The following is a 27741-nucleotide window of genomic DNA, read 5'->3' as shown; positions in this document are numbered from 1 at the left end:
CTAAGGAACTCTTATGAGCACAATGGAACCAACCAGAGTTTCAGAAGGCTCCTGATGAAATATGCTACTTGCCTCAGATCAGTGATGGATTCATTGTGCAGACTGAAGCATTTTTGGCAAAACATGGTCAATGTGAGAATTTGTTTTGTTAGAGTATATATATTTGCAATGAGTTTTCTTCTTTTTGTTTTCTGAATGGGTGGGGAAGGAGTAGAGAGGAGAAATTAGAACTGAAAAGAAATTGAATTAAAATCAGCAGAAACTATAGAAACAAATGATTTTTCTTTAATGTGGTAGATTGGATCTATTGAAAACCAAATGGAAACATTATAGGTAATGCATGAAAATGGGAGGCCTTTCTAATAAGACCAGGAATAAAAAGTACTACTTTATGAGCACTACTATTGAGTACAATATAATACTAAATATGCACTTTAAAAAATGAGATAAGTAGCTCCCTCCACATCAGAGGAAGCTGGAGGAGTGGCGAACACGGTGGAGCACAGGAGGCACAAGAAGTGGATCAAGGAAGCTGGTGAAGCATCCAAAGAGAAAAAGACAGTGGCCAAATATCTCTGCTTCAACTGTCCCACAACATCCACAAATATGATGGGTCACCGGGTTGATTACTTTATTGCTTCAAAGGCAGTAGATTGCCTTTTGGACTCTAAATGGGTAAAGGCCAAGAAAGGAGAAGAAGCTTTGTTTACAACCTGAGAGTCTGCTGTTGATTACTGTAACAGTAATTTTAAAGAAACAGTCCTTTCACCAAGCGTTAAAAGTAATGAAAGTGAAATTTGACAAAAACACAAAGAAAGAAAAAGGAAAGGTAGAAAGTGGGGGAAAGGAAGAGAAAAGAAGCAAGAAAGAAAATCCAAAGGATGAAAAAGCTAAGAAGGAGAGAGTGAAAAAAAGAGATGGTGAAAAAGAAGAGTAGAAAAAGGAAGAAACACCAGGAACACCCAAAAAGAAAGAAGCCAAGAAAAAATTCAAACGTCAACCACATGAAGATCAAGTGTTCCTGGATGGAAATGAGGTATATGTGTGGATCTATGACCCAGTCCACTTTAAAACATTTGCCATGGGACTAATTCTTGTGATCATAGTGATAGCTGCCATCCTCTTCCCTCTGTGGTCCACAGAGATGCAAGTAGGTGTTTATTACCTCAGTGTAGGAGCGAGATGTTTTGTGGCCAGCATTCTGCTGCTTGCCACTGCTTGCTGCATGCTGTTCCTTATCATTTGGCTCGTAACTGCAGGAAGACACCATTTCTGGTTCCTACCCGAATTTGACTGCCGACGTTGGCTTCATTGACTCCTTCAGGCCTCTCTACACTCATGAACACAAAGGACCAAAAGCAGACTTAAAGAAAGATGAGAAATCTGAAGCCAAAAAACAACAGAAATCCAACAGTGAGGAAAAATCAGATAGTGAGAAAAAGGAAGACGGTGATGGGAAAATAGGAAGGAACTCTAGGAAATAATGGAAAGAGAGAGCTCAGGTGGGGAGCGGCATTCAGACATAGACAGCGACAAGCGGGAGGATGACCACTCCCAGCAGAGTAGTGGAAATGGGAATGATTTTGAAATGATTACAGAAGATGAACTTGAACAGCAAACAGATGGAGATTGTGAAGTAGAAGAAGAAGAAGAAGAAGAAGAAGGAGACAAAGAAGAAGAAGAAACGACTATACCTTCATCTGAAAAATCGTAAACATACTTTATTTGGGGACTGAGTGTGGGTAAGCGGTTGGATTTTCTATGTTGGCTGATCACCAAAACATACATATAATGTTTGGAGTAGTCTTTAAATCAGTTTTCTGAGATCTATTTGATGTCCAGGCAATTCTATTCAGTTTTTTTATTTTATAGACTACTAACTTTTTTTTTGGTACAATCTTAAGTCACTAATACACATATTTAACAATTTTGTCCATTTAATGATATTCTGGCAGTAAGTAGCTTTAATTCTTTTGATAGTTCTCAAAGATGTAGTTTCCTCAGTGGCATTTAGAATAATGGCATTTTTGAGTGCTGAAGAGCTTCTTACTGTTAGATGTGGCAGAAAAGATGAAAGGGAAAGACCAAAATTTCAAGTGAAGCAGTTAGGTACTACTGAATTACTTTAGAATGAAATGAACACATAACTCATGACTCTTGAAACTTAAGCTGTATTTCTTAATTTTCATAGAATTGTACCAGAAAATTTCTTTAGAATTCAGAGTTAGCAGTTATTTGCTTAAGATAGGCCAGTCAGTAATCATGCAATACACGATTTTGTTTGGCTCCCAATTCTGTCCTTTACCAACTTAGGAAATCCAAACTCATTTGTATATCCAGTTGAGAGAGGAATGATTTTCTCCAGCAGAGAAAAGAGAACAACGTAACTTGGAAAATGTAGCTGTTCTTTCCCTTCCCATTGATTTCCCCCATCATTCTGTACATAATTTACAAATAAAACAAACATTTTATTTTAATTGTTACTTCTTATTTAAACATTTTCTCAGCACTTCAATTTGTACAAAATTAAGACCATTTAAAGGTATGTTTTTAGAGAAACACAAGTCCTGATACCCCACAGAACAGTTCTGTGTTGGTGTATGTGTGGGTGTGGGTGTGGGTACGGGTGCAGGTGTGGGTGTGGTGAGTATGTATAGGGTATGGATCTCTCCACAGCAGCTGCAGCTCAGTGCCAACATTCCATGTGTTTGAGTAGACTTACAGCAGCTGTTTTGCACACCTTTGCCTTTGTGTTCATTGATTTATTCTAAATTTCTACATTCAGAAACTAGAGTACTGTGTTATCAAATTAGGAGGCACTGCTGTGAAAGAGAATTTACTGTTTTAAAATACCAATGAAAATAAAAATGAAAATGAAAATAAAAATGAGATAAGTAAAAGAAATTAGGAGAATGAATATAAGCAAAAACAAAACTATAGATTTTTGATGATGACATAATATGATTGCTTAGAGAATCCTAAAGAATCAACTAAAAATTTAAATTAATAAATTCAACAAAACTGAAGCATATAAATAAAATAAATCCATTTATATGTATATATAGCCAAATAAGTCATCAGCATTTTTGTGTATAATCAGTAAAGCCAAACAGGTAGAGATTGAAAGAGAGCTTCCATTCCAAATAACTACATAATGGATAAAATAATTGGGAGTTATATGAGAGCAAGTACAAAAAACTCTTTACAGAAATAGAGATAAACAATTGATAAAACATTACTTTCCAATGGGTAGGCCATTTTAACAAAATAAAAATGATAGTATTATATAAAACTAATTTATTTTTTCAAAACCAATTCAATCGAACTACCTAAGGACTATTTTACAGAGTTATAGGTGGATCTGGAGTCAGGAAGACTCATCTTTGTAAATCCAAATCTACTCTTAAACATTTACTATTTGTGTATCCCTAAGCAAGTACCTTACCCCTATTTGTCTCAGTTCTTCATCTGTAAAAATGATCTGGAGAAGGAAATAGCAAACCACCCCAGTGTCTTTACGAAGAGAATCCCAAATCAGGTCACAAAGAGTTGGACATGACTGAACAACAGGTAATAATATTCACCTGAAAGAACAAATGTTCAAAATTCTCCAAGGGAAAAAGTGGAAAGGAAGGGATTCTAAAAGTATTAGAAATTAAGCTATACTGAAAAGCATTAATTATTAAAATGATTTTGTACTCATTAAAAAATAGAGAGGTTAATGTACAACATATAGAATAAAACAGTGGAGCCTAATGTTCAATAAACCAGTTACGTGGATTCTATTATTTGACAAAAACTTGGGAAAACTGTCTGATGAAATTAGATACAGACCAACCTAACACATATTGTACTAAGATAAGCTCCAAATGGATTCATGAATGAATAGATAATATCACATGAAAATTAGAGGAGCAAACAAAAAAAATTATCTTTTGGATTTATGAATGGGGAAGAGTTAATGACCAAACAAGGGAAAGAGGGGATTACAGAAGTTAAAGTCAACATTTTAGATTACATAAAATTAAAGTTTTTGCAAAAATAAAATCACTGCATTTAAAATTAGAAGAAAAACAAGTAATTGTGGGGAAGAATCTTTTCAGCAAGTTTCTTTCTAATACTGATTTGGATCTACAAGAATAATAGCCATTTCCCAATAGAAAAATTGTAAAAGAATAATGAACAGGCAGATTTCATAGGAAGAAATCCAAACTATCAACAACTATTTGAAAAAATTCTCCACATAATCAGAGAAAAACAATTAAAGCAAATACAAGGTTCTACCTCACACCTTTCGCTTTGACGACAAAGATGACAAAAGGGAAGTTGATAATTATTAGAATGGTTATGGGGAAACAGGTTCACTAAGCACTATTGGTAGAAATGCAAATTTGTCTAAACATTCTCAGAAGCAGTTTTGAAATATTCCCCAAATGTCACTAAACTAAACATACCCTTTGACCTAATGATACCACTACTAGGCCTATACTCCAAAGAAGCAAAAAAAAAAAAAAGACAAAAAAGACAAAAAATATTTGCAAAAATATTTATAACAAATATTTTTGTAGTACAAAAACCCTAGAAAATAAGGGGGTACTTATCAATAATTTTTTGACTTGTTAGAAATCACTTATAAATCCATTTTTTCTTTATTTTCTTAAGAGTTAGTTAATAATCTAAAATTTTTTTCTAACATTTGGTGATTTAAAATTATCTTTATTAATCTGTGTATTTTATATTTTTGTAAATATTCATCCATTTTATCTAAGTTATAAGGTGCATATAATCGAAAAAATGTTTCTAATAATTATGTATATTTTTCTTCCATTTGTTGTGATTATTCCTTGTTCCTTTTAAGTTGATTTTATTCTGCTTTTTTAAAAATTAGATTAAGCTGACTGCATATATGTATATGTATATATGTGTATATATATATATGTTTTTCCTGAAATCAGTTCTTAGTTTCATATATAAATGTACATAAAAACGCCCTATAAATATATACATGTATTTGTGTGTGTGTGTGTGTGTGTGCATATACACATATAAGAATTCAGTGTATTTTTTAAACTTTCAATTCTGTTGATCTCTGATTTTCAGAATTTCTAATTTGGTTTTTAGGTATTAGTTTTTAGTTATTTGTATTTGTAGCTTTTCTAATTTTTTTTAATTTCACATTCAATGCGATGATCTTTCTCTCCTTTGTTTATGAATGAATTGAGAGATTGATATTATTTCCCTAAGCCCTTCTTTTGCTGCATCTCAAACATTTTGGTATCATCTACAAACCAACATGATTATTAAACCAATAAACATTAAATTCATAAAGGAAAAATTAACTGACTTGCACAAAGACCTATATAACAACATAATAATTATAAGAGACTCTCACATTCTTCTCTCATACCTGGAAAAATTTAACAGAAATATATACCAAAGGCAAAATATAGAACTGAACAAATTATTGGCTCAAGATTTATATTGTTGTTCAGTCATTCTACTCATGTTCGACTCTTTGTGACCTTATTTGGGGTTTTCTTGGCAAAGATACTGGAGTGGTTTGTCATTTCTTTCAACTTATTCTACAAATGAGGAAACTGAGGTAGACAGGGTTAAGTGACTTGCCCAGGGTCATGCAGCCAGTAAGTGTTTGAGCTGGATTTACACTCAGGTCTTCCTGACTCCAGGCCTGGCATTCTATCTATTGTGCCATTTAGCTACCACAGAGTTAATTGACTTGCTCAGGATCACACAGCTAGTAAGCCACTGAGACCAAATTGATGATTCTTTCTGACTTCAAGCCCAGTACTCTATCCACTGTGCCACCTACCTGCTCTCAAGATTTATAGACCTTTATAAATGGGACTAATAATGAACATACAGACTTTAAAACACAACATAGCACTTTTGAAAAACAAAACAAAACCATGATTTAGGGCAAAAAATAGTGGAAAGAAACAAATGATGTCATTTAATAATCATAATCAGGATTACAAGCAAAAGTCAAAATGAATCAATTCCTGCCCTTTGACCCAGCAATACCACTATTATGTCTATATCCCAAAAAGATAAAAAAGGGAAAAGGAAAAGGACCTATATGTACAAAAATGTTTATAACAGCTCTTTTTGTGGTGGCAAAGAATTGGAAACAGAGTGATGGCTGAACAAATTCTGGTATATGATTGTGATTGAATACTATTGTACTTTAAGAAATGATGAGCAGGACACTTTCAGAATAACTTGGAAAGACTTGCATGCATGCACTAATGCAAAGTGAAATGACAAATACCATTATACACACTAACAAAATTATTGTATGATGATCAACTGTGAATGAATTGGCTGTTCTCAGCAATACAATGATCCAAGACAATTCTGATGACTTATGATAAAAAATGCTATCCATCTTCAAAGAAAGAATATCTGAGTATTAATCAAAGCATACTTTTTTAAAAACTTTATTTTTCTTTTTTGTGTATGTCTTCTTTCACAAAATGACTAATATGCAAATATGATTTGCATGACTGCAAATGTATAACCTATATCAAATTGCTTACTTTCTCATTGGGGAGTTGGAAGAAGAGTGAGAGAGAATTTGGAACTCAAAATTTTAAAAAATGAATGTTAAAATTGGTTTTTAAGTGTAATTGGGGGAAAATAAAATATTTAATAAATAATTTTAAAAGAAATATATAGAAAAAACAAACAAAATGACTAATTCCTAAATAGTAAGTTGTTTGAATAACAAATAAAAATGATAACTTTGTGAAAGTCAATGATAATGACAAGAAAATAAAATTTCCAGGTGCAGTCAAAGCAATTTTGAGGTGAAATATCATATATCTAAAAACATACATTGATAAAATAGGATTGAGTGAATACGCATTTAAATTTTTTCAACCAAATTTATTTTTTTGTTATACTTTAAGTTACAAACTGTCTCCTTCCCTTCCTCCCTCCCCACCCCACGCTTGAGAAGGCCAATATTTGATACAGATTAGATAGATAAATAGATAGATAAATAGGTAGATAGATAGAAAAATAGATAGATAGAAAGATAGCTAGCTAGCTAGCTAGATAGGTAGAAATATAGATAAATAGATAGATAAATACAACCATTGTATGCATGTCTTCCTCTGGAGGTGGAAAGCATCTTCCTTCATAGGTATTTTGTAGTTTATTTGAATATTTATAGTACTCAGAACAGTTTAGTCTTTCAGAGTTATTCTTCAAATAATACTGCTGTTATTGTATACAATGTTCTCTTTGTTCTGCTCATTTCACTCTTCATTATTTCATGCAAGTCTTTCCATGTTTTTCTAAAATCAACCTGCTCATCATTTCTTACAGTACAGTAGTATTCCATCCCAATTGATGTAAATCCCCTCAATTTCCAATTCTTTGCTGCCACAATGAGAGCTGCTATATTTATTTTACAACATATAAGTTCTTTTCCTTTTTCCTTAACCACTTTAGGAAACAGACCTAATAGTGGTATTGCTGGGTCAAAAGGTACTCAGAGTTTTATAACTCTTTGGCCATAATTCCAAACTGTTCTCCAAAAAAAATTGAAAGGCAACAAATAAACCCAAAATAAGTACAATAGAAGAAATCCCAGAAATTAGAGGAAAAATAATAGGGCTAAGAAGGAGGAGAAGGAGAGGAAGAAGAAACCAAAAAGACTATAGAAATGGTAAAACTAAAGGTCTTTGCTGAAAAAAGATAGATAAAAGTTTTATTCTAATTCAAAATAAAAGGGAAAAATAAAATTAATAAAATAAAAAGCACACAAGATGATAGTATAAGAAACCCAGAAAAAAGTAGTGTCAGAACCTATTATACAGAGTTAAGTGTCAGTAAAATTAAATATTTCAAAGAATTAGCTTAAAACGAATAAAATACCCAAAAACAAACACCAAATGGAGATCTTAAATGATATGAAATCAAAAAAAGGAAATTGAGTTAATTGGAAAGGAACTAACTACCAATGCAAGGTTGGGGGAACACTGGTATTCATGGATTTATGGATGAATTCTATCAAACTTTTGAAGAAAAATAAATTCAAACACTACCAAAAATATTCTAAAAAACTGAAAAACAAAGCATTATACCAAATTTCTTTTATGGTACAAATATAACTTTATTCTAAAACCAGAGAAAGGTATATCAACAGAGAACCAGTGTCATTAATGAATACTGATTTAAAAATTTGAAGTAAAATTCCATCAAACAGACTACAGCAATTTATTCAATATATCATTTATTATGACCAATTTGGATTTATTGCAGGCATTCAAGGATGGCTCAACCTTTGGAAAATTAATATAATTGTATCTAAAACAAAAACATGCAAAATTGTTATTATAGCAATAGTGTTTGATAAAGAACTCATTAATACTTTTTAAAAATCCTATAAAATATAGGCATAGAGATATGTTTTTAAAAATAAATAGTTTCTAAAGTAAAAACAAGACACATATGCAATGGGACTATACTTGAAGTCTTCTCAGTAAATATGGAAATAAAGAAAGGATACCCACTTTCACTGCTATTATTCAATATAGTGCTAAAAATACTTGTAGTAGCAATATGACATGAGAAAGAAATTAATGGTATTAGCATAGTAAAAAAGGAGACAAACATATTATTTTTCTGATGATATAATAGTTACCTTAGAAAATCTTAGGTAATCAACAAAGAAACTAATTGAGATATTTAATAACTTTAGAAAAATTGCAGGCTACAAAATAAATTCACAAAAATCAATAGCATTTCTATATTATAATAACAATTTCTAAGGAAATAATATTTCTACTATTTCTATGTAGGAGATCTCTACCAAATGAATAAAATATTTGGATAGCAGTTTACCAAAACACCCTAAATACATGTATAGATTAATTTACAACATGTTCCTAAAAAACAAAGAACTTGATTAATTGGAAAAATATGTGCTGCTCATGATTTGGCCATTTTTATTATATAAAAAGTGACCAATTACCAAGCTAATTTACAATTTTAATGCTATACTAATCAAGCCAGTTGCGAGATGGTTTATCAGTTTAGTTTAGTCATTTTTCAGTCTTGTCTGAATCTTCATAACACCATTTGGGGTTTTCTTCGCAGATACTAGAGTGGTTTGCCATTGCATTCTCCAGCTTATATTACAGATGAGGAACTGAGGTAAACAGGATTAAGTGACTTGCTCAGGATCGCACATCTATTAATTGTCAGAGGCCAGATTTGAACTCAGGAAGATGGGTCTTCCTGAATCCAAGCCCAGTGCTTATCCACTGTGCCAGCTAGCTACCTGAGACGGTTTATAGAGCTAGATTTTTAAAAAAATTTATAAAATTCATTTGTGGAATCAAAAGATTTAGAACTAATAAAAAAGAGGTGGGAATGAAGGAAGACTGGAACTTCTATTCTAAAATATCAGTCATCAAAACCATTTGGAACTAGATAAAAGATAGAGAAGTAGACTAATGGAACAGACTAGACAATGGAGAATCAGAAACAATGGAACTTAGTAACCTAGTGTTATATAAATCCCAAAATAAATTGCTTAGAAAATAACTTCCTTTTTGATAAAAAAAAATATTGCTGGGAAAATGGGAAAGCATTCTGGAAGAAACTAGGACTTGACCCACATCTTACATCATGTTCTCCAATAAATTGAAAATGAACAAGTTACCTGAATATCAAAATGATACCATTAGAAGTGAGAAGAAAAATTGATCATATATCTTTCACTGTTGGGAGAGAAGGGCATGAATTCTGAACCAAACAAGAAATAGAAGCAAATTACACAGGGTAAAATAAACTATAAATAAAATTGACCACATTAATAATAAAAATAACAAATATCATGTGATTATGTCAAGAAATAAAGAAAACACTTTTTATAAGAAACAAAATTCACTTCTGTTAAAAACACTTGTTATATTAAAACATAGGAATAAAGGCAACTTTCTTTTAAAGTGATAAATAGTATCAATCTAAAACCAAGAACCAGCATGATCTGTAATGGGGATAAACTAAGGACTTTTTTAATAAGATAAGAGGTAAATCTTATTATCTATTATCATCATTACTATTCAATATTGCTACAAATGCCAATTATACCTATAAAATAAGAGAAATGTTGGAGGAATAAGTGTAGACAAAGAAGAAACAAAATTAATGTTTGTTGCAGATGATAGGATTGTTTACTTAGAGAACCCCAAAAAGTTAGCTAAAAACTGATTGAAACAATTAACAACTTCAGTAAACTCACAAGATATAAATTGAACTCACAGAAATCATCAGCATTTCTGGACATTATCAACAAAATCCAGTAAAAAGAGACAAATAGAAATTTCATTTAAAATAACTGCAGTTTAAAATACTTAGGAGTCTACCTGGTAAGAAACATGTAATCACTATATGATTACAATTACAAAATATTCTTTACACAAATAAAAGCAGACCTAAACAATTGGAGAAATATTCATTGTTCATGTGTGGACTGAATCAATAAAATAAAAATAACAATACTACTATTTATTCAGTGCCATACAATCAAACTGCCAAAGGATTGCTTTATTAAGATAGAAAAAATAATAATGAAATTCATTTAAAAAGTGGGAAGGAAGAGAGCTTAGTTATACCATACAAAGCAGTTTTTAAAAATTTCATAGGAAATGATAGAGTTTGTTCAGTTGAACAGATTAGATACACAACATACAGATGCAAATGAATCCAATTAACTAGTATTTGACAAACCCAAAGATCCCAGACATTTGGGCAAGAATTCACTATTTGAGAAAAACTGTTTGGAAAATTGAAAGCAATGTGGTAGAGACTGTGTATACACAAACATCTCATACCATATGCTAAGACTTTCTTTACTTTTCTTGTTTTACTTTTTTATCTGTTTTCTTTTGCAATGTGGCTAATATGGAAATATGTTTTGCATGACTTCACATGTATAATTGATATCAAATTGTTTGCCTTCTCAAGTTGGGGGAAGAGATAGGAGAGAAGGAGAGACTTAGAACTCACAATTTAAAAAAAAACTTAAAATTTTTAAAATGTAATTGTAATTTAAATGTAATATTTCATGAAATAAATTAAAATTAAAAATAATGAGTTCTATTTTTAATATGTTGTGTTTGAGATTACTAAGGAACAGTCAGTTGGAAATGCCAATGAGTAGAGGAGCTCAATATAGAGTGTGGATCTGTACATTTAGATTTGAGAATTACCTGCATAAAGATAAAAATAGGAACTGATGAGATTGCTAAGAGTGAAGATGTGGAAGAGAAGGCTGCAACACAGAACACTGGTGTATGCCCACATATGGGGGGCAAAAGATGGGTGGTGACAAATGAAAAGAGGCTAATAAGGAACAGTAAGACAAATTGCAAGAGCATGAAGAGAAAAGAATAGAGTCACCAAATGCTGAGAACAGAGAGTGTGTCATGTGTGTATATTTTTAAAATATCATTTTTGATTAGCATTGTCTACCTATAGAGTTAATATATAAACTTTTCTTCCTGTCAAGATGACTTTTTACCTGAAATAAATTTTCCCCCAAAAAAGAAATGGGATGGGAATACACATAAGAGACAGAGAATACATTTTAGCTTCTTTGAAAAGGGGTGGGCGGAATAACACAAGCAATGGAAAAAGATTGCAGAAATAATTCTCTCTTTTTTTTAACTTCTCAGGAATGTTCTTTTTTCATGAAAAGAGAATTCTACTCACATCCTCCTCAATTTTCCTTATACTATTCTTATTTGTAAGGAAACTACTTGATGACAAGGACTGTTACTTTTTGTTTTGGTCTTTGTACTTCTAGTACCTAGCACTGTGCCTTACATACAGTAGACACCTAATAAAAGTTTGTTGAATTGAATTGGATTAACTTTAAAGAGATATTTAGGATCATGGGATACTAAGGTTTGGAACTAGAAGGGACCTTAGAGATCTAGCCCATTTATTTTGCAGATGAGAAAACTCAGACTCCTGTACAATGGTACAAGATCTTGCTCAAGATCTTCCTCTTACAATGTACAACAGCATTCTTGCACAAGAGCACATAGGTAACAAGTGGCAGAACTGGGATTTCTTTCACTCTGATTCTAAACAAAATCTGCAAAGTGTCCTGGTGTATAGTGGGTACTTAATAAATGCTTATTTCCTTGTTTCTCCCTGTTTCTACTGCAAAATAAGACAAATCACTTTATAACCACTCCCTTAATCTATACCACATGATTATGTTTCTTGGGGCTTAGATTTAACTTTCAAGATATTTGGATCCATATGCTAGTGAAGCCAATGTATTTTGCTTATCAACATAGATGAATCAATCAACATACATTTATTAAGATAACCAATTTGTGATTTTCATGATCTTAAGTGCCACCCTTGAAGAGATAGAGAACATTATGAAATGCAAAATGGATAATTTTGATTACATTAAATTGAAAAGTATATGCACAAACAAAGCCAATGCAACCAAGATTAGAAGGGAAACAGAAAGCCAGGAAATAATTTTTACAACCAATGTCTCTGATAAAGGCCTCATTTCTAAAATATATAGAGAACTAATTAAAATTTATAAGAATACAAGTCATTCCCCAATTGATAAATGGTCAAAGGATATAAACAGGCAGTTTTCAGATGAAGAAATCAAAGCTACCTATAATCATATGAAAATATGTTCTAAGTCACTATTGATTAGAGAAATGCAAATTAAAACAGCTCTGAAGTACCACCTCACATCCATTATATCGGTTAATACGACAAAAAAGGAAAATGACAAATGTTGGAGGGGATGTGGGAAAACTGGGGCACTCATGCATGGTTAGTAGAGTTGTGAATTCATCCAAACATTCTGAAGAGCAGTTTCAAATTATGCCCAAAGGGCTATAAAACTCTGCATACCCTCTGATCCAACAATACCACTCCTAGGTTTGTATCACAAAGTGATCAAAAAAGGTGAAAAGAATCTATTTGCACAAAAATATTTATAACAACTATTTTGTGGTGGCTAAGAACTGGAAATTGAAGGGATATCCATCAGCTGGAAAATGGCTGAACAAGTTGTGGCATATGATTGTGACGGAATTGTGGTATGAAAACTGATGAGCAGGCTGATTTTAGAAAAAACCTGAAAAGATTTACATGAACTGATGCAGAGTGAAGTGAGGAGAACTAGGAGAACATTGCACACAGTAACAGTGATATTATACAATGATCAACTGTGAATGACTTAGCTATTCTCAGCAATACAATGATCTAAGACAGTTCCAAAGTACTCTTGATGAAAAATGATATGTACATCCAGAGAGAACTGATGAACTGAGTACAAATTGAAGTATAATTTTCTCACTTTATTTTTCTTGCCTTTTTGCAATAAAACTAATATGAAAATTAAAAAATGATATAATTTCCCTTTCCTAACATATTCAGGAAGTGTTTGCTGGATTATCCATTTCATATATTTAATACATAATGAGCATACTTTGATTACAAGTACCTTGCATTACATTTTGGAAGTGGAATTATCTATGTAGATGATAATGCATCTGTACTGGAAGTCTTGATCCTTGACTCCAATAACTTCTATTCATTTCACATACTTGAACTACATTTACATGTGTGTTTACATGCACTATTTAAAGTTATAATTACATAAAATAAGGTGATTGGTTCCAGTTCAATGGAAATGTGCCATGCAAATTTGTATAATGTGATCACTACACAGAATTCATTCAGGCACTAATACTGGAATTGGGCTGTACAAATTAGTTCTTTTTCCAGAAAAGGCAAAGGAAACATTTCAATAAAAACCTGCAGGAGAAATAATTTGATTTAGAAATAAGGTAGAACTTTTTGGCATTGAGTTCTATGATAGTGAAATGCATAAGCTGTTCCTTTTGGGCAAGTGTAACAGTGAAGGAAAAGTCATATTAAAATTTTTTTAAAAGAACATGAAGTAAGAAACATTTATACACTTTACTGAACTTTACCTGAAGCCATTTAATTTTCCTGTAGGTCATGATTTTTGTTCTGTGAGACATAACTGCATGGAAAATTCAGTCTGCCAGAATCTAAATGACAGGGCAGTATGTATTTGTCAAGATGGTTTTCGAGCCCTTCGAGAGGACAATGCCTACTGTGAAGGTAATACTTTTCACTTTCAAGTAATCGAAGGTGATTATTTTATCTTTTGTAATTGTCTCTATAATTGTTTTGTTAAATCTCTTTTGTTAAATGTGAGAATTATGTGATTTGTTTCTCTTATAATTTTTAAAAATAATATGATCTTTAATATTAAGGTCATGTATTTATTTACAATGTATTATGGAATATGTTGTAAGGTGTTAATCCTAATTTTGTGAGACTACTTTCAAGTTTTTCCAACAGTTTTTATCAAATAGGCAGTTTTTTCATAGGTAATTTTGTTTTCTACTTTATCAAACACTGAGCTATTGAGTTCTGTTGTTTCTAAATCTCACTTTTCTAGTTTATTCTATTGATCTGTCTCTCTACTCTTTAACCATTATCAGGTGGTTTTGATAATTGCTGCTCTGCAGTAGAGTTTGATATATGGAATTGATATTCCTTCTTCATGACTACTTTTCATCATTACCTTCGTATTCCAGATCTTTTGTTTATCCAAATGAATTTTGTTATTATTTTATCAAATTCTGTAAAGTATACCTTTGTTAATTTGGTTAGTATGAAATTTTAAAAGTGTAAATTAATTTTGGTAGTTTTGTCATTTTTATGACGTTGGCACAGTCAATAGGAGGAAAACCTATCCTTAAGCTGTTCTTTATTTCTTTAAGGAACACTTTTTAATTGAGTCTATAAAGGTCCTTTGTGTACTTTGGGAAGTTGATCCCCAAATATTTTATTCATTTTGTAGCTATTTGGAATGGAGTTTCCTGGTCGTTTATTGTTGTTTGTATTTTCTAACTATTATATAGAAATGTTGTTGGTTTTAAGACCTTTCTGTATATGTTAAAGCTTTCCTGAAACTATTGTCTCAATATTTTTGCTGATTCCCTATGATTTTCCAAGCAATCCATATCATCAGTAAGTAGGGATAGTTTTATCTCTTCTTTATATATCTTTATTTCTGTAATTCCTTTCTTTTGTATTATTGCTGTTGCAAACATTTGCAGAACTATATTAAATAATAGGGGGGAGAATGAGAATCCTTGTTTCACTTCTGCATTTATTGGAAACAGTTATAAACTTTCTCCATCACATGTAATGCTTGCTTTCAGTTTTGGGTAGATTTTTAATACTAAAAAAGATCACCCCATGCCTATACTTGTAGGGCTTTTAGCATAAATGAGTGCTGTACTTTGTCAAAGGCTTTTTCTAAATATGTTGAGATGATCATGTGTTTTTGGATGTTTTGATTTTAATATGATTAATTATGTTATTTTCCTAATGTTGAATTAGCCTTGCATCTCTGATATAAATTAACCTGATCCTAATGAATTACTTCTCAGATAAAGTTCTATAGTGTGTTTGATAGCATTTTATTTAAAATTTTTGAGTCAGTGTTCAGATAGTGGTATACAGTTTCATTTCTGTGTTTTATCTTTGCCTGTTTAGATATTAGGACTATATTTGTCTTCTAAAAAAGATTCTGGTAAGGTGCTTTCTTTCTCAATTTTTGAGACTAATGTGATATATAAATATGAACTGTTCTTTAAAGTTTGGATTCTCTTGTGAATCAATCCATCAGGACCAGGAATTTTTTGTTATGTCTTTTGCATCTAGATCAATTTCATTTTCTGATATTGCTATTCTGATATATTTAAGATCTCTGTCTGATCTTCTGATAGTTTGAATATTTTATATTTTTCCTTGGGGTCACATGGCATAAGAAGAAGAGAAAATAGACCTTTCTCCCACAAGCTTAGTGCAAGGTGCCCATGAATAGGTAAACAACACCTCTACCCTTAGACATCACTGGAAAGAGAGAGAGTAATTATATCTCCACCAGGTAGAATTAAAAACAAAATCACTTCCAGCTACACAGCTAATGGAAAATATGGTAAGGGAATGCAAAAGATCTTCTCCCAGAAGCAGATACCTGGCATCTCCCACATTGATGTGTTTATCCTAGATGATCTAGGCATGTCTATACAACTTAAGTTTTTTTTCTTTTCTTCCACAAATAAAACCAGTAAAGCTTAATTTAAAAGAAAAGCAAATAACCAACAAAAAATTTTCACAGAAAATTTCTCTGATAAATGTCTTATTTCCAAGATATATAAGAAATTTATTCAAAATTGTTGGAATAGTAGCTACTCCCAGTTGATAAAAGTCAAAATATGTGAAAAGGCAACTTTCAGAGGAATAAATCCAAGCAATCAATAGCCATATAGAAAAAGAAATGTTTCAAATAACTGATAGCAAAATACAAATTAAAGCATCTCTAATGCCATCATAAACTCTTCATTCTCGTCCTCATATCTAATCTTTTGCTACATCTGTTGATTCTACCTTTGCAAGATCTTTCATCTAATGTTCCCTTCTCAACCCTCTTATAGGCCCTCCTCATCTCACACCTAGAATATTGAAATACCCTTCTGTTTGGTCTCCCTTCCTTAAGTTTCTCTCCACTTCAATCCATCTTCCTTTTAAGTTTCAAAGTGATACAGATCCAAAATTATATTCTATAGATATATGTTTGACTATGTCAGCCTTCTAATCAATAGACTCTTGTGATTCCTTCTTTATAGGATCAAATATGAAATTCTTTCTTTGATTTTTAAAACACTTCACAACCTGTCCTCTACCTACCTTTCCAGTCTTCTACTTTATTCCCCTACACATGCAATGTGATCCAATTATACTGGCCTTCTTGCCAGTATAATTGAACTTGAACATGAAACTGCATCTTCCAACTCTGTGGCTGTTCTCTATTCCTGAAGCTTTCTCCCTCCTCACTACTACCTCCTAGATTCCCTGACTTTCTTCCACACTCAGTTCAGATTTAGCCTTCTGCAAGGGGCCTTTTCAAGTCTCTCCCAACTATTCATGTTTTTTCTGTGTGATTATTTCCATATCATTCTGTATATATCTTTTTATATATAATTGTTTTCATGTTGTCATGCCTCCTCTCCCCCTCCTCCCGACCCATGCCATTAGAATGTGAGCTCCTTGAGAGTAAGGACTTTTTTTTTAACCTCCTTTGTATCCCTAAAGTCTTGCACAGTGCCTGGCACATAGTGCTTTATAACTGCTTGCTGACTGACTCGAAACTGATTGGTTGGATACATTAGTTCTCCACCTCTTGCTAATTATCATCTTATGTATTTAACTGTATATGCTCTGTTAAAAAAGAGTTAAATGAGATTTGGTAAATAGTACAGCAGACACTAGAAACCTAAAACTATTTGAGAACACAGTTTGAAAAAAGTAAATTTCAAAAGGCTAGTAATATTCGGAATGTAATCAAAATGTGAAAAGATTGTCAATACTGTATTTAAGTGACAAATAATCTGAACCATACTTCTGTAACCTATTCAAATGACTTCATCCTATCATGCCTAGTTTAACCCCTGTCCAATGCTTGCTGATCCTTTCTCACTAATGAAAATGTATGTGAAGTACTGAGAAAGCCCCTCCCTTTTTGCAGGTGCTTCTTTGGAGTTTGAGACAAAAGGACAAAGTGACTGTGCTCCCTCCAAACAAGAGGCTTTTACATTCCAGAGCAAAAAAAAGACAGTTCTTTGTGGTAGTATGTCTACCATCTCCAGGTCAAAAGACTGTACATTAATTCCTAAAAAATTCCTTTTTGGAAGGAACTATGAAAGGTTTAACTGGAAACATGACATGTAAATTCCAACATATGTTAGAAAAGCTAGCTGCACTTACTGTTGTGTACCTTTACTTGTTACTTCCTGTCTCACTGGCCATATATATTCATTTGAGTTTTTTTTAATATGGTCAAATTTTTTTTTTGTTTTTCATTTTTTAAAAATATTTTTAAAAATAAACTTTTACTGATATCTTTTGTTTTTACATGAACTAAATTTGTCCTTATATTCTCCCTTTTACCCTCTCTGCAGTGAGGGGGAGGAGAGTAAATGAGGAAGAAGAGAAAAAAATTAGTCAAAGCTATCAATACTGTAAAAAAGGAGAAAATACATGCAATGTTTTATCTGTGGATTTCCCATTTCTTCAGAAAAAATGAGGGAAGGTGTGTTCTGATATCTCTTCTTTGGGGTCATGTTCTTTCATCATATTCACAGCTTCTTATAGCACAATATTATTCTATTACATTTATGTTCCTCAATTTGTTTAGGTGTTCCTCAATTGATAGGCATTGATTTTGTCTCTAGCTCTTTTACAGCACCAAAAAATGCGGTTATAAATCTTAGTGTATACAGAGACTTGTTTTTATCAATGACTTCCTTGAGATAGATGCCTGGTAGTGGAATCTTAATGAGGGTCCAGTCCTGGGACTGGAACCCTAGTGAATGTTTGATCAACCTTCCTCTTCAAGTTTGTGATGACTTGGAATGGAAGGACCTAAGTTCAGACCTGACCTCAGACACTTATTACCTGTGTGACCCTGGACAAATCACTTAACTTCTGTTTGCCTCAGTTTTATCATTGGTGCCTACCTCTCAAAGTTTTTCTACCAAATAAGATAATATTTGTAAAGTGCTTAGCACATTGCCTTGCACATAGTAAGCACTTTATAAATTCAAATTCTTTTCCTTTCCTATTTCCTCTCTGTATACTGCTTGGTGAAGAAAAGGTCTTTTGGATGGTTTTTGTCATTGTCTCTTTCTCTATCTCTCTGTCACTCTCTGTGTCTCTCTCTTTTTTAATTTTTATTTATTTTATGGAATAAAACAATTATTTTCATAGTGTATATATTAAAAAAAGATTGTGCTTGAAATTGAAAATATATTATTTACAACTTGATATTACTTTAAATATATAATAAAGTTACTATGTAAATTTATTTTTTTCCTTCAGTTTTGAAAAGTGATTTCACTTTTAAAAGACACATTAAGGATAACTTAAAAATAAAGAATGTAATACATTTACCTACCTAGTCTAAAACATTAACATATTATATTTGTAAGGTATATAGTTTACAACAAACAGTTCTATCTCATCTCTTCATAAATGTCCAGAAAAAATAAACAGTATTTCCCAATCATATGTGAAAAACTTTTGATCCACAGTCTCTAAGTTTTATTTAAGAATAAAAAATTATGTCTCCCCTGAGGGATTGTAAGCACCACAAGAGAAATGACTATTTCTCCACCCTAGAGATGGCTACAATTAGACACAAAGATGTATATGTGTGTGTTTATCAGTTCTTTTTCCGGATGAGAATAGTGTCTTCCTTCATATGACCTTTGTAATTAATTTGGGTATCTATAATAGTCAAAATTATGTATTTGTTCAAAGTTGTTCTTAAAACAATATTGTTCTTACTATATACAATGTTCCCTTGGTTCTGCTCTTGCTTTTCATTATTTCATGTAAGTCTATCCATGTTTTTCTAAGATCATTGAACACAGTAGTATTCCATCACAGTCATATACCACAACTTGTTTAGTCATTCCTCAATTGATGAACAAGATGTAAGGACAACTCTCTTAGCTACAGAGGGTGGAGGGGTTGCCTTCTTCACCTGATCTGAGGTGGACATATGGCCTCCTTGACAAAATTGTCTTCTTTTCTTTAGTACTGAGAGACTCATGATATCTCCAAAGATCCTTACCGAGGTTTGATTGGCAGCTGAGTCCAAAATGAAACTAGTCCCAGACATAGGCTTGCCGAGTTGTCTATATAATTACTGGCCATCCATAAGAGAGAAGGATACTCTTCCCTACCATCCACATATGCCTCCAGAACTTAGATTCATTTTTATATCTCATGTCCAGGAGGAAGGAAAAGATAATTTCTGTTTGAACCTTTTGTATTCACTCTCATTTCTAGCTTTGGAGTCTTTTATTTACCACACACTAAACGGACAAGAAACACAGAATACATGAACGTGCTCTGAAATAGAAAGTGAGGCCCCTCTATTCCATACCATCACAAGCTCACCAAACAGGCACATAAGTTCCCTGTTCGTGCTCCCCAGACTCAACCCTCCTTGGCCAAACAGCTCTCACCCTTCAGCCCTGTTACATTTGTAATAAGAGTTGATCCTCTAGGAATGGGATAAAGGAGGAATACATTGAAAATTTAGGTGATATAAAAACAAAAAAAAGTATAAAAATGAATTTTAAAGAGTATTCTCTCTTTTCACAGTTTTTCTTAGGGACTTGAAAATAGAGGTGAGTCCCTATATGTTCAATTTAGTAGAATGCCATGCAACTTGAAAGGCTCAGTAAAAGTCTTATTTCTGTACATAATCTTCACTTAGAGTTCTATTGCTACCCCTATTTTGAAAAAAAAGTTATTAACAAACTTTTAAAGACAATTGCTCCAATTTGTAGAGTACATCAAATGCTTATTCTCCCCTCATTGTACCTCTTCATATAAAATAAAATGTATCCATTGTATCAAAAATAGCATCTTAGTGCTGACAACGCTGCAATAGCCTCTTTCATCAAAATATAGGTAAATGAAATCACTTTTCAAAAGTTAGTAAGGATTAATGTTAATGTAGTCCTCTTTGTAACTCTATAAAGAGCTGTTTGGAGAAATCAAATTCTGCTTCTGTAGCTTGAACCTCACTCATTTTAAAAATAGAAATACAAAAATACTTTAAAATTTTATGCTATTCAAGTAACATTTCCCTTCAAAATATTAGAAAAGCTTTAATATAGAGTTCTTGGTCACTTGACACCCCTCCTCTTTTCACAGACATTGATGAATGTGCTGAAGGACACCACTATTGCCGGGAGAACACCATGTGTGTCAACATACCTGGTTCTTTCATGTGCATCTGCAAAGCAGGATACCTAAGAATTGATGATTATTCCTGTACAGGTAAGTGATTGTTATTTACAGAACAAAAATAACCATGATACATTTCATATACTTTCAAAAAAAATGCCCGTTTCAATCAACCAGTAAACATTTTTTAAGTACCTACTTAAGTGATACCTCTAGTGTCAGATACTATGGAATACAAAGACAAAAATGAAATAGTCATTTCTCTTAAGGTGCTTACAATCCCTCAGGGGAGACATAATTTTTTATTCTTAAATAAAACCTAGAGACTGTGGATCAAAAATTTTTCATATCTGATTGGGAAGTACTGTTTATTTTTTATGGACATTCATGAAGAGATGAGATGAAACTATTTGTTGTAAACTATATACTTTAAAAATACAACATGCTAACAGTTTAGATTAGATAGGTAAATGTATTATATTCCCTATTTTTAAGTTATCCTTGATATGTCTTTTAATATTTTTCACACATATTTTTTCACACAATATTTTTCATACATATCATATTGAATATCTTGTGATTTTGCTTTAAGAGAAGGAATAGCAAATTTTATATGAGTTTGGTTGCTGATTCATGTTTTCAGTCAAATTGCAAAACTTGAAAGATGAATAGAAGAAAGTAAAGGCAAAATTTTTAAAAAGTAACCTGTGGGGTAAGGCTTAAACTTAAAGTTTAAGAAAGGGCTTATGCAGAATGCAAAGTTTGAGTCGAACTTTGAAAGAAACAAGGGATGCAAAAATGCAAAGGTGGACTTTCTAAGAATAGAAGACAGCCAATGAAAAGAGGATGTCATGGAGGTATAATTGACAAGATTTGGTTACTGATTGGATATGTGAAGCGAATGAGAATGAGGAATTTAATGACTCCCAGCTTGTGAAATTAAGTGACTGGAAGGATGGTGGTGCCATGGACAGAAGAGGGAAGTTCACATTTTGTGGGGAATATAATGAGTACTACTTTGGATGGCTTTCATGCTTCTTATTTAGGAAAAGTAAGAAAAGTTAAAGAAACAAAACAGCATGGTATAAAATATGATTTGTCATGAAGCTCAAGACAACAAAAACAAAGAAGTTAGAGGTGCATTTTAGTGATAGAATGATAGTTTTTTCAAGAACTCATGACCTAATAAAATAAAAAAATTGTGTTCCCAAAAATTCAAAACAAGACAATAGAAACTTGGCCTGGAGATGGAGATAAGAAAAAAAAGTCTTAGCACTTCTGTAAACAAGAATTTGGCTCTTACATAAAAAATCAAGTCTTTTCCAAATTTGTTGTCTTATTCTTGTTGAACAAGAAACTTGTTCTTGTTTCTAAGTCACAAGGTTTATTGCTAAAGTCCAGAACTAGTATGTGCTGGTGAATGTTTAAGAACAGAGTTTCTGGGGAAAAGTATGCATATGTACATACATAAGTTTATTATAAATACTACTCACCTAAAAGATGCATAGCACATAATTTACAAATAATAAAGTATACAATACTCTTTATTTCATGTAGCCAATTGAATTTCAAAGAATGTTTTCATTGATTTTTGCCAAAAAAGATATCTGTAGTCAGCCTACAATTCAGCCTTCAATTCAAAACTAATTTGATGTACAGAGTTGCATCCCAGTCTGACAACTCTTTTCCCAATAAATTTGTCATTAAACCTGATATGTGATCTATTTTATGTGTTCTATTTCTCATCCTCATACAAATTATATTCATAAAAGCCTCTTTTAGCTCCAGCACTACTGATATCACTAGTAATATCTTTTTAGCTTTTTGCAGAGTTACAGAGATTAGAACATTGTTTGATTCTACATTATTTTCTACAAAATCCTGAAAATCATTCAAATCAATTTCATGTTTTAAAATTTCATTTAAATGATACATTTTTCTTCAGTTATCCATGGTAAAGTTAGCTCTTCATAAGGCCAAATAGATCATTGTAATAAATCAAAATAATTTAAACTGATTTCATTCTTGTTTCTGTCTGATGAAAGGTGTAAGTTCATGTGTTGAATCATGTTTTCTAGTAAAATATTCCTAGGAAAAACATTAAATGTGTCATTTTATTAAGTAGAAAATTTTTTAATTTATGTGATAATCAAATATTCAACCTGAGCTTCATGCTTTCTAGTCCCAATTTTTAAATTTACCAAATCTCTGGTGATGTGTTTGCATAATTATTTTGTTTCTGAATATTAGTTAATCTCGAGAGCAATGAAGATGAAATTAAAGAAAAATTGTCAGGAATGCTAACCATTGAAGCAAAGTCTTGCTAGAAATAAATGTTAGCTAATTTCTTTGGCAAACCTGAATATGACAAAGAATGAGAAAAATGCAGGATACACATGCCATACATACAACAGTAGTAACTCAAACTACATGCCATGCATATGGATCCCAAGATTCAACCAATATTTAATCATTTCCATTTTTATTTCTTTTGCTACAGTTTCTAGCTTGGTTTGATTTGTGGTGAGATTGGATTTTTAAATATTTCTAACAACCTAGCTATTCCAGATTTTCTTCCCAGCATTGTATTAGCACCCTCAGAAAAATATGCAATTAAGTCTGTTTTCAAAACTTATTATTAAAACCACAATCATTTAAAGTTGACAATAATGTATTGAAAATGTATTCGGCTATGGAAGGCATCATTTTTTTTTTTTTGCTTTTTTTTTTTACCTCAAGCTTAACATAATTAACATAATTAAAACTCTGTAAAATAAAAGTTCTTTACAGAATCCATAACTAGCCTGACTTTCCACTTTGGCTGCAATCTTGGGGATTTTTCAAAAATACTCCCTATTTAGAGAATTACAACATTGGAGAGAGTGCTAAAATTTGATAGTATACAAACAGTAATTCTTTGATTTCATAATAATACTGACAGATTAGAGCCTGATTAGCTCTTCTACCCAAACCATATATTTCTCTTTCAGAAATAGCATCATTAGGCAGGACAGTGGTTTTTTTTTTATCGTGTCTTGATATTTTAATAGTATTTTTTCCAATTATATGCAAAGACAGTTTTTAGCATTTTTACAAAACTTTGAGTTTCATATTTTTCTCTCTCCTTTCCCTCCCTTCTTCCTACAATGGTAAGCAATTTGATGTAGGTTATATCTGTGCAATCATGTAAAACATATTTCCTTATTAGCCACAGTTGTGAAAGAAGAAACAGATGACAAGGAAAAAAACCCATGAAAAATATAAAGAAAATAAAAATAATATGCTTTGACCTGCATTCATAGTACACTAATTCTTTCTCTGGAAGTGCATAGCATTTTCCATCATGAGTCCTTTGTAACTCTCTTGCATCATTGTATTGCTGAGAAGAACTCAATCATTCATAGTTGATCATCACACAATGTTGCTATTACAGTGTACAATGTTTCCTGGTTCTGCTCATTTCATTTACATCAGTTCATACAAGTCTTTCCAGGTTTTTCCGAAGTCTGGATGACATCAATTCTTTCTGGTAGAGTTGATTGAACTACTCAATCTATATAAATCATTAGGGTGTTTTCATGGAAATTGTAGATGCCTCATCAATTATGATAAAGATTTTTGTATTCTCTTCTATGATATTCTTAAATCTCTTTATCTCAATTTATTGTGTGATTTGCTCTGCTATTCTTGTTTCACTATATTGTCTATGTGAAGAATTGCCTACATCTGTTGCATTTTTCTCTTGTAATTCTATTGTCCCCTCAGTGTCAGTAAAAGGACTATTTTGTTTTACTAAACTGCAAGTAGCATTGAAAATTTTAGGACAGCATCAACATTTTTATTATTTAGTTAATGCACTAAATTGGAAATTGATCCATTAGCCAATTCTCTTAAGAAATCTTGAATTTAGTATAGGCTGTAGAATCCCTATATGTTCCCTATTTTTTAAAAAGAGGCATACCTATACTGTCATTTAAGGTTGCTAAATACATGCTACATTCCTTGGACACGTGGACATGGTTTTGTGCTTTCACTCCTTAATGCTGAATTGTTAGACAATTTTTACATCTCAATTAGCTTTCTTTTATTTCAAGTCCATTGTACTATTCTATAAATATAAATGCTTGTTTTTCATTCCAACAATTCAGAAGTATAAGATTAGCTATATCTTCCTTTGAGAAACATGATATCTTTTGTTTAATGATTAGTTATTCAACAGATTCCAAGTTTGGTTATGTTGGCTTTGACACTCCGCAATTATTTTTGTTCCTATCACTATTTTCTGTGTTTGTTTTCACCTTCTTTACACTTAAAAAAAAACCTTAATAGATCACTACTGTGTTGGTATTTTCAGGACCAGAATCAGAAAAATAATTTTACTTTTTGCTGCTAAAATTCACACTACCACTTGAGGATATTAAAATAATGTGAATATTTTCACAACTTTTGGCTACTCATGATATAACAGTTACAAACATGACAAATATTTAAGTTTAATCTGCATTATTAATATATTCACCTCACATTATTAACATATTATTATTATATATTATTAACATATTCACCCACAAATAAACAAAACAATAAATTAAACCCTGACTTCTAACACTTGCTAATTCCCATGGTGTAAATACTCCCACCATAGCAGATTTCAAGCTGCTAGTGTGACATCATTGACCACTGAAGGATGTGCAGTAGCACAGCATTATATAGTATTTCCACTAAATAGATACAATGGATGTGAATAACCTTGAGAACATAGGTAATAGGAAAATATAGTAAAATAATTAGAAAATGATGAGTTTTGAGTATTTATTACCATTGTTTTTAATATAATTTAAATCCAAGTTTACATAATTCAATTTTAATAATGGATGTGTTTAACAATTGGCTTGCAAAATTCCTTAAAATTTAACTATTGGCTCTCATGAGCCAGTATGAACCATCTCCAGTACACTATGATTAGTACAAGAGCTTTGGTATAAAACTGGTGTCTGAAGCATTTATGAAATAGAGTCAGGCACGGTATATTCCTGAATATATTTAGCAGGAGAGTGAGAGGCTAAGTCACTAGAATGATAAAGAAAAAAAATGGGAAAAAAATCACACGCAAAATTAAGGCTATTTATTGAGAGCTTCATCTTCTCATATTACTAATAAGTTTTCTACCACTATGTCCTCCTTCTCCTCTTGTCTCATTTGAAGAGGTGGTCCTTATTCTTGCCAAGGCAAACTCATCTGCAGCAGAAGTGATCCCATTTCATACTGTCTCCTGTAGCAGTTGTTCCTTCTGTCATCTACACTGTCTCACTAATCTTTAATCTCTTCCTGTCTGCTGGCTGCTTCCTTACTGCTCACAAATAAGCTAGTGTTTCCCTCATCCTCAAAAAACCTTCACTTGATCTCTCTATCCCCATTAGCAATTATTATATATTTCTCCTCTCCTTTGTGGTTATATTCATTGAGAAGGCCATCTACAATAGATGCTTCTACTTCCTTTCTTTTCATTCTCTTATTAACTTTCTGCAGTCTGGCTCCTAACTTCATTATTCAAATGAAATAGATCTCTCCAAAGTTACCAATGATTTCTTAATTGCCAAATGATTGAGCAGATGATGGTGTCCTGAATGGGAAACAGTTCACCCACTTCCTACATTCTACTGAATGGAGAATGAACTGGGTTAAGAAAAGACTCATGTCAGGTCAACAAACTAGCAATCTATTTCAATAGTCTTGATGTGAGGAACCGAGGGCCTGTACCAATATGGTAGTGAATCAGAGGAGAGAAAGGGGTGTATTCAAGAGACATTACAAAAATTAAATCAGCAGGCCTTGGCAAGAGATTAGATATAGGGGAGAGAGAAAGAGTGAGGAGTCAAGGATGATCCATAAGTAATGAGCTGGATTTAGAGGAAGAAGTTTGCAAATTTTATCTATGGATGTGATAGCTTCCTTCTCTCTCTCTCTCTCTCTCTCTCTCTCTCTCTCTCTCTCTCTTTCTCTCACCCTCCCTGTCTCTCTTTCTCTCTCTGGGGGAAAAACCCATTGCCCCTTCTTTGTTTGGTCATTTCCATTCTTGTTATTTTGTTGCAGAAACATTCAATGAGAATCATTACCACATATATGTACATCATGTGTAATTCTTAGCCCAGTATATGATAGAACAGTCTGATATAAATTGAACTACCAAGCACCTGGAGAATCAGGATATTCATTCATTCATTCAATAAGCATTTATTAAGTGCTGACCATATACCACGCACTGTGTTGTATGCTGGGGATAGAGGGAAAAAAAACTGAACAAAATAGTCCCTGTCAAGTGGAAAATATAAACAAAAATTAAAGACTTCCAATGAAAGGTAGTATTTAACCTGAACATCCAGTGAAGAAAGTTGCAGATCCTAAAAGGCATTGTTGATGAAGATCTGCTTTCCAGTAATGCCTTTACAAAGGAACAGAGATGAGTGATGGTATGTCAAGTATAGGGAACGCCAAATAGACCAATTTGCCTGGAACATAGAGTAGCCAAAGGGGAATAAACTGGAAAGGTGGGCTAGGGGCAGATTGCAAAGACTTTACGTGCCTGACAGAAGAATATGTATTTTATATATGTAACATACATATATATATATGTATATCTCTAGGTATATAGATATACACACATATATATACACATGCGTATATATATATATACACACACACATACATATATATACATAAATATATATTACATAAATAAAGTACATGCTCTTCTGGCTGGCATGTAAAGCCTTTGCAATCTTCTTCGGCCCACCTTTCTAAGAGATAGATAGATAGATAGATAGATAGATAGATAGATAGATAGATAGA

The 27741-nt window shown here is 32.2% G+C and overlaps 1 protein-coding gene and 1 pseudogene across 1 annotated transcript in view; both read left to right on the top strand.

Annotated features, from left to right (window-relative positions):
- Positions 1-27741, top strand: part of NELL2 (neural EGFL like 2) — a 191109-nt gene that overhangs the window by 117223 nt on the left and 46145 nt on the right. The window contains exons 12-13 of the mRNA XM_027858959.1: positions 14044-14172; positions 20860-20985. Of these exons, the coding sequence (XP_027714760.1) occupies positions 14044-14172; positions 20860-20985 (255 nt within the window). The remainder of the gene's footprint in view (positions 1-14043; positions 14173-20859; positions 20986-27741) is intronic.
- Positions 124-1714, top strand: LOC114040781 (annotated as a pseudogene).

The sequence above is a fragment of the Vombatus ursinus genome, unplaced genomic scaffold (assembly GCF_900497805.2).
Source record: "Vombatus ursinus unplaced genomic scaffold, bare-nosed wombat genome assembly UNPS02013950.1, whole genome shotgun sequence".
NCBI classification, from domain to species: domain Eukaryota; kingdom Metazoa; phylum Chordata; class Mammalia; order Diprotodontia; family Vombatidae; genus Vombatus; species Vombatus ursinus.
Note: the sequence above shows the minus strand (reverse complement) of the source record. Positions and strands in the feature narration are given on the sequence as shown.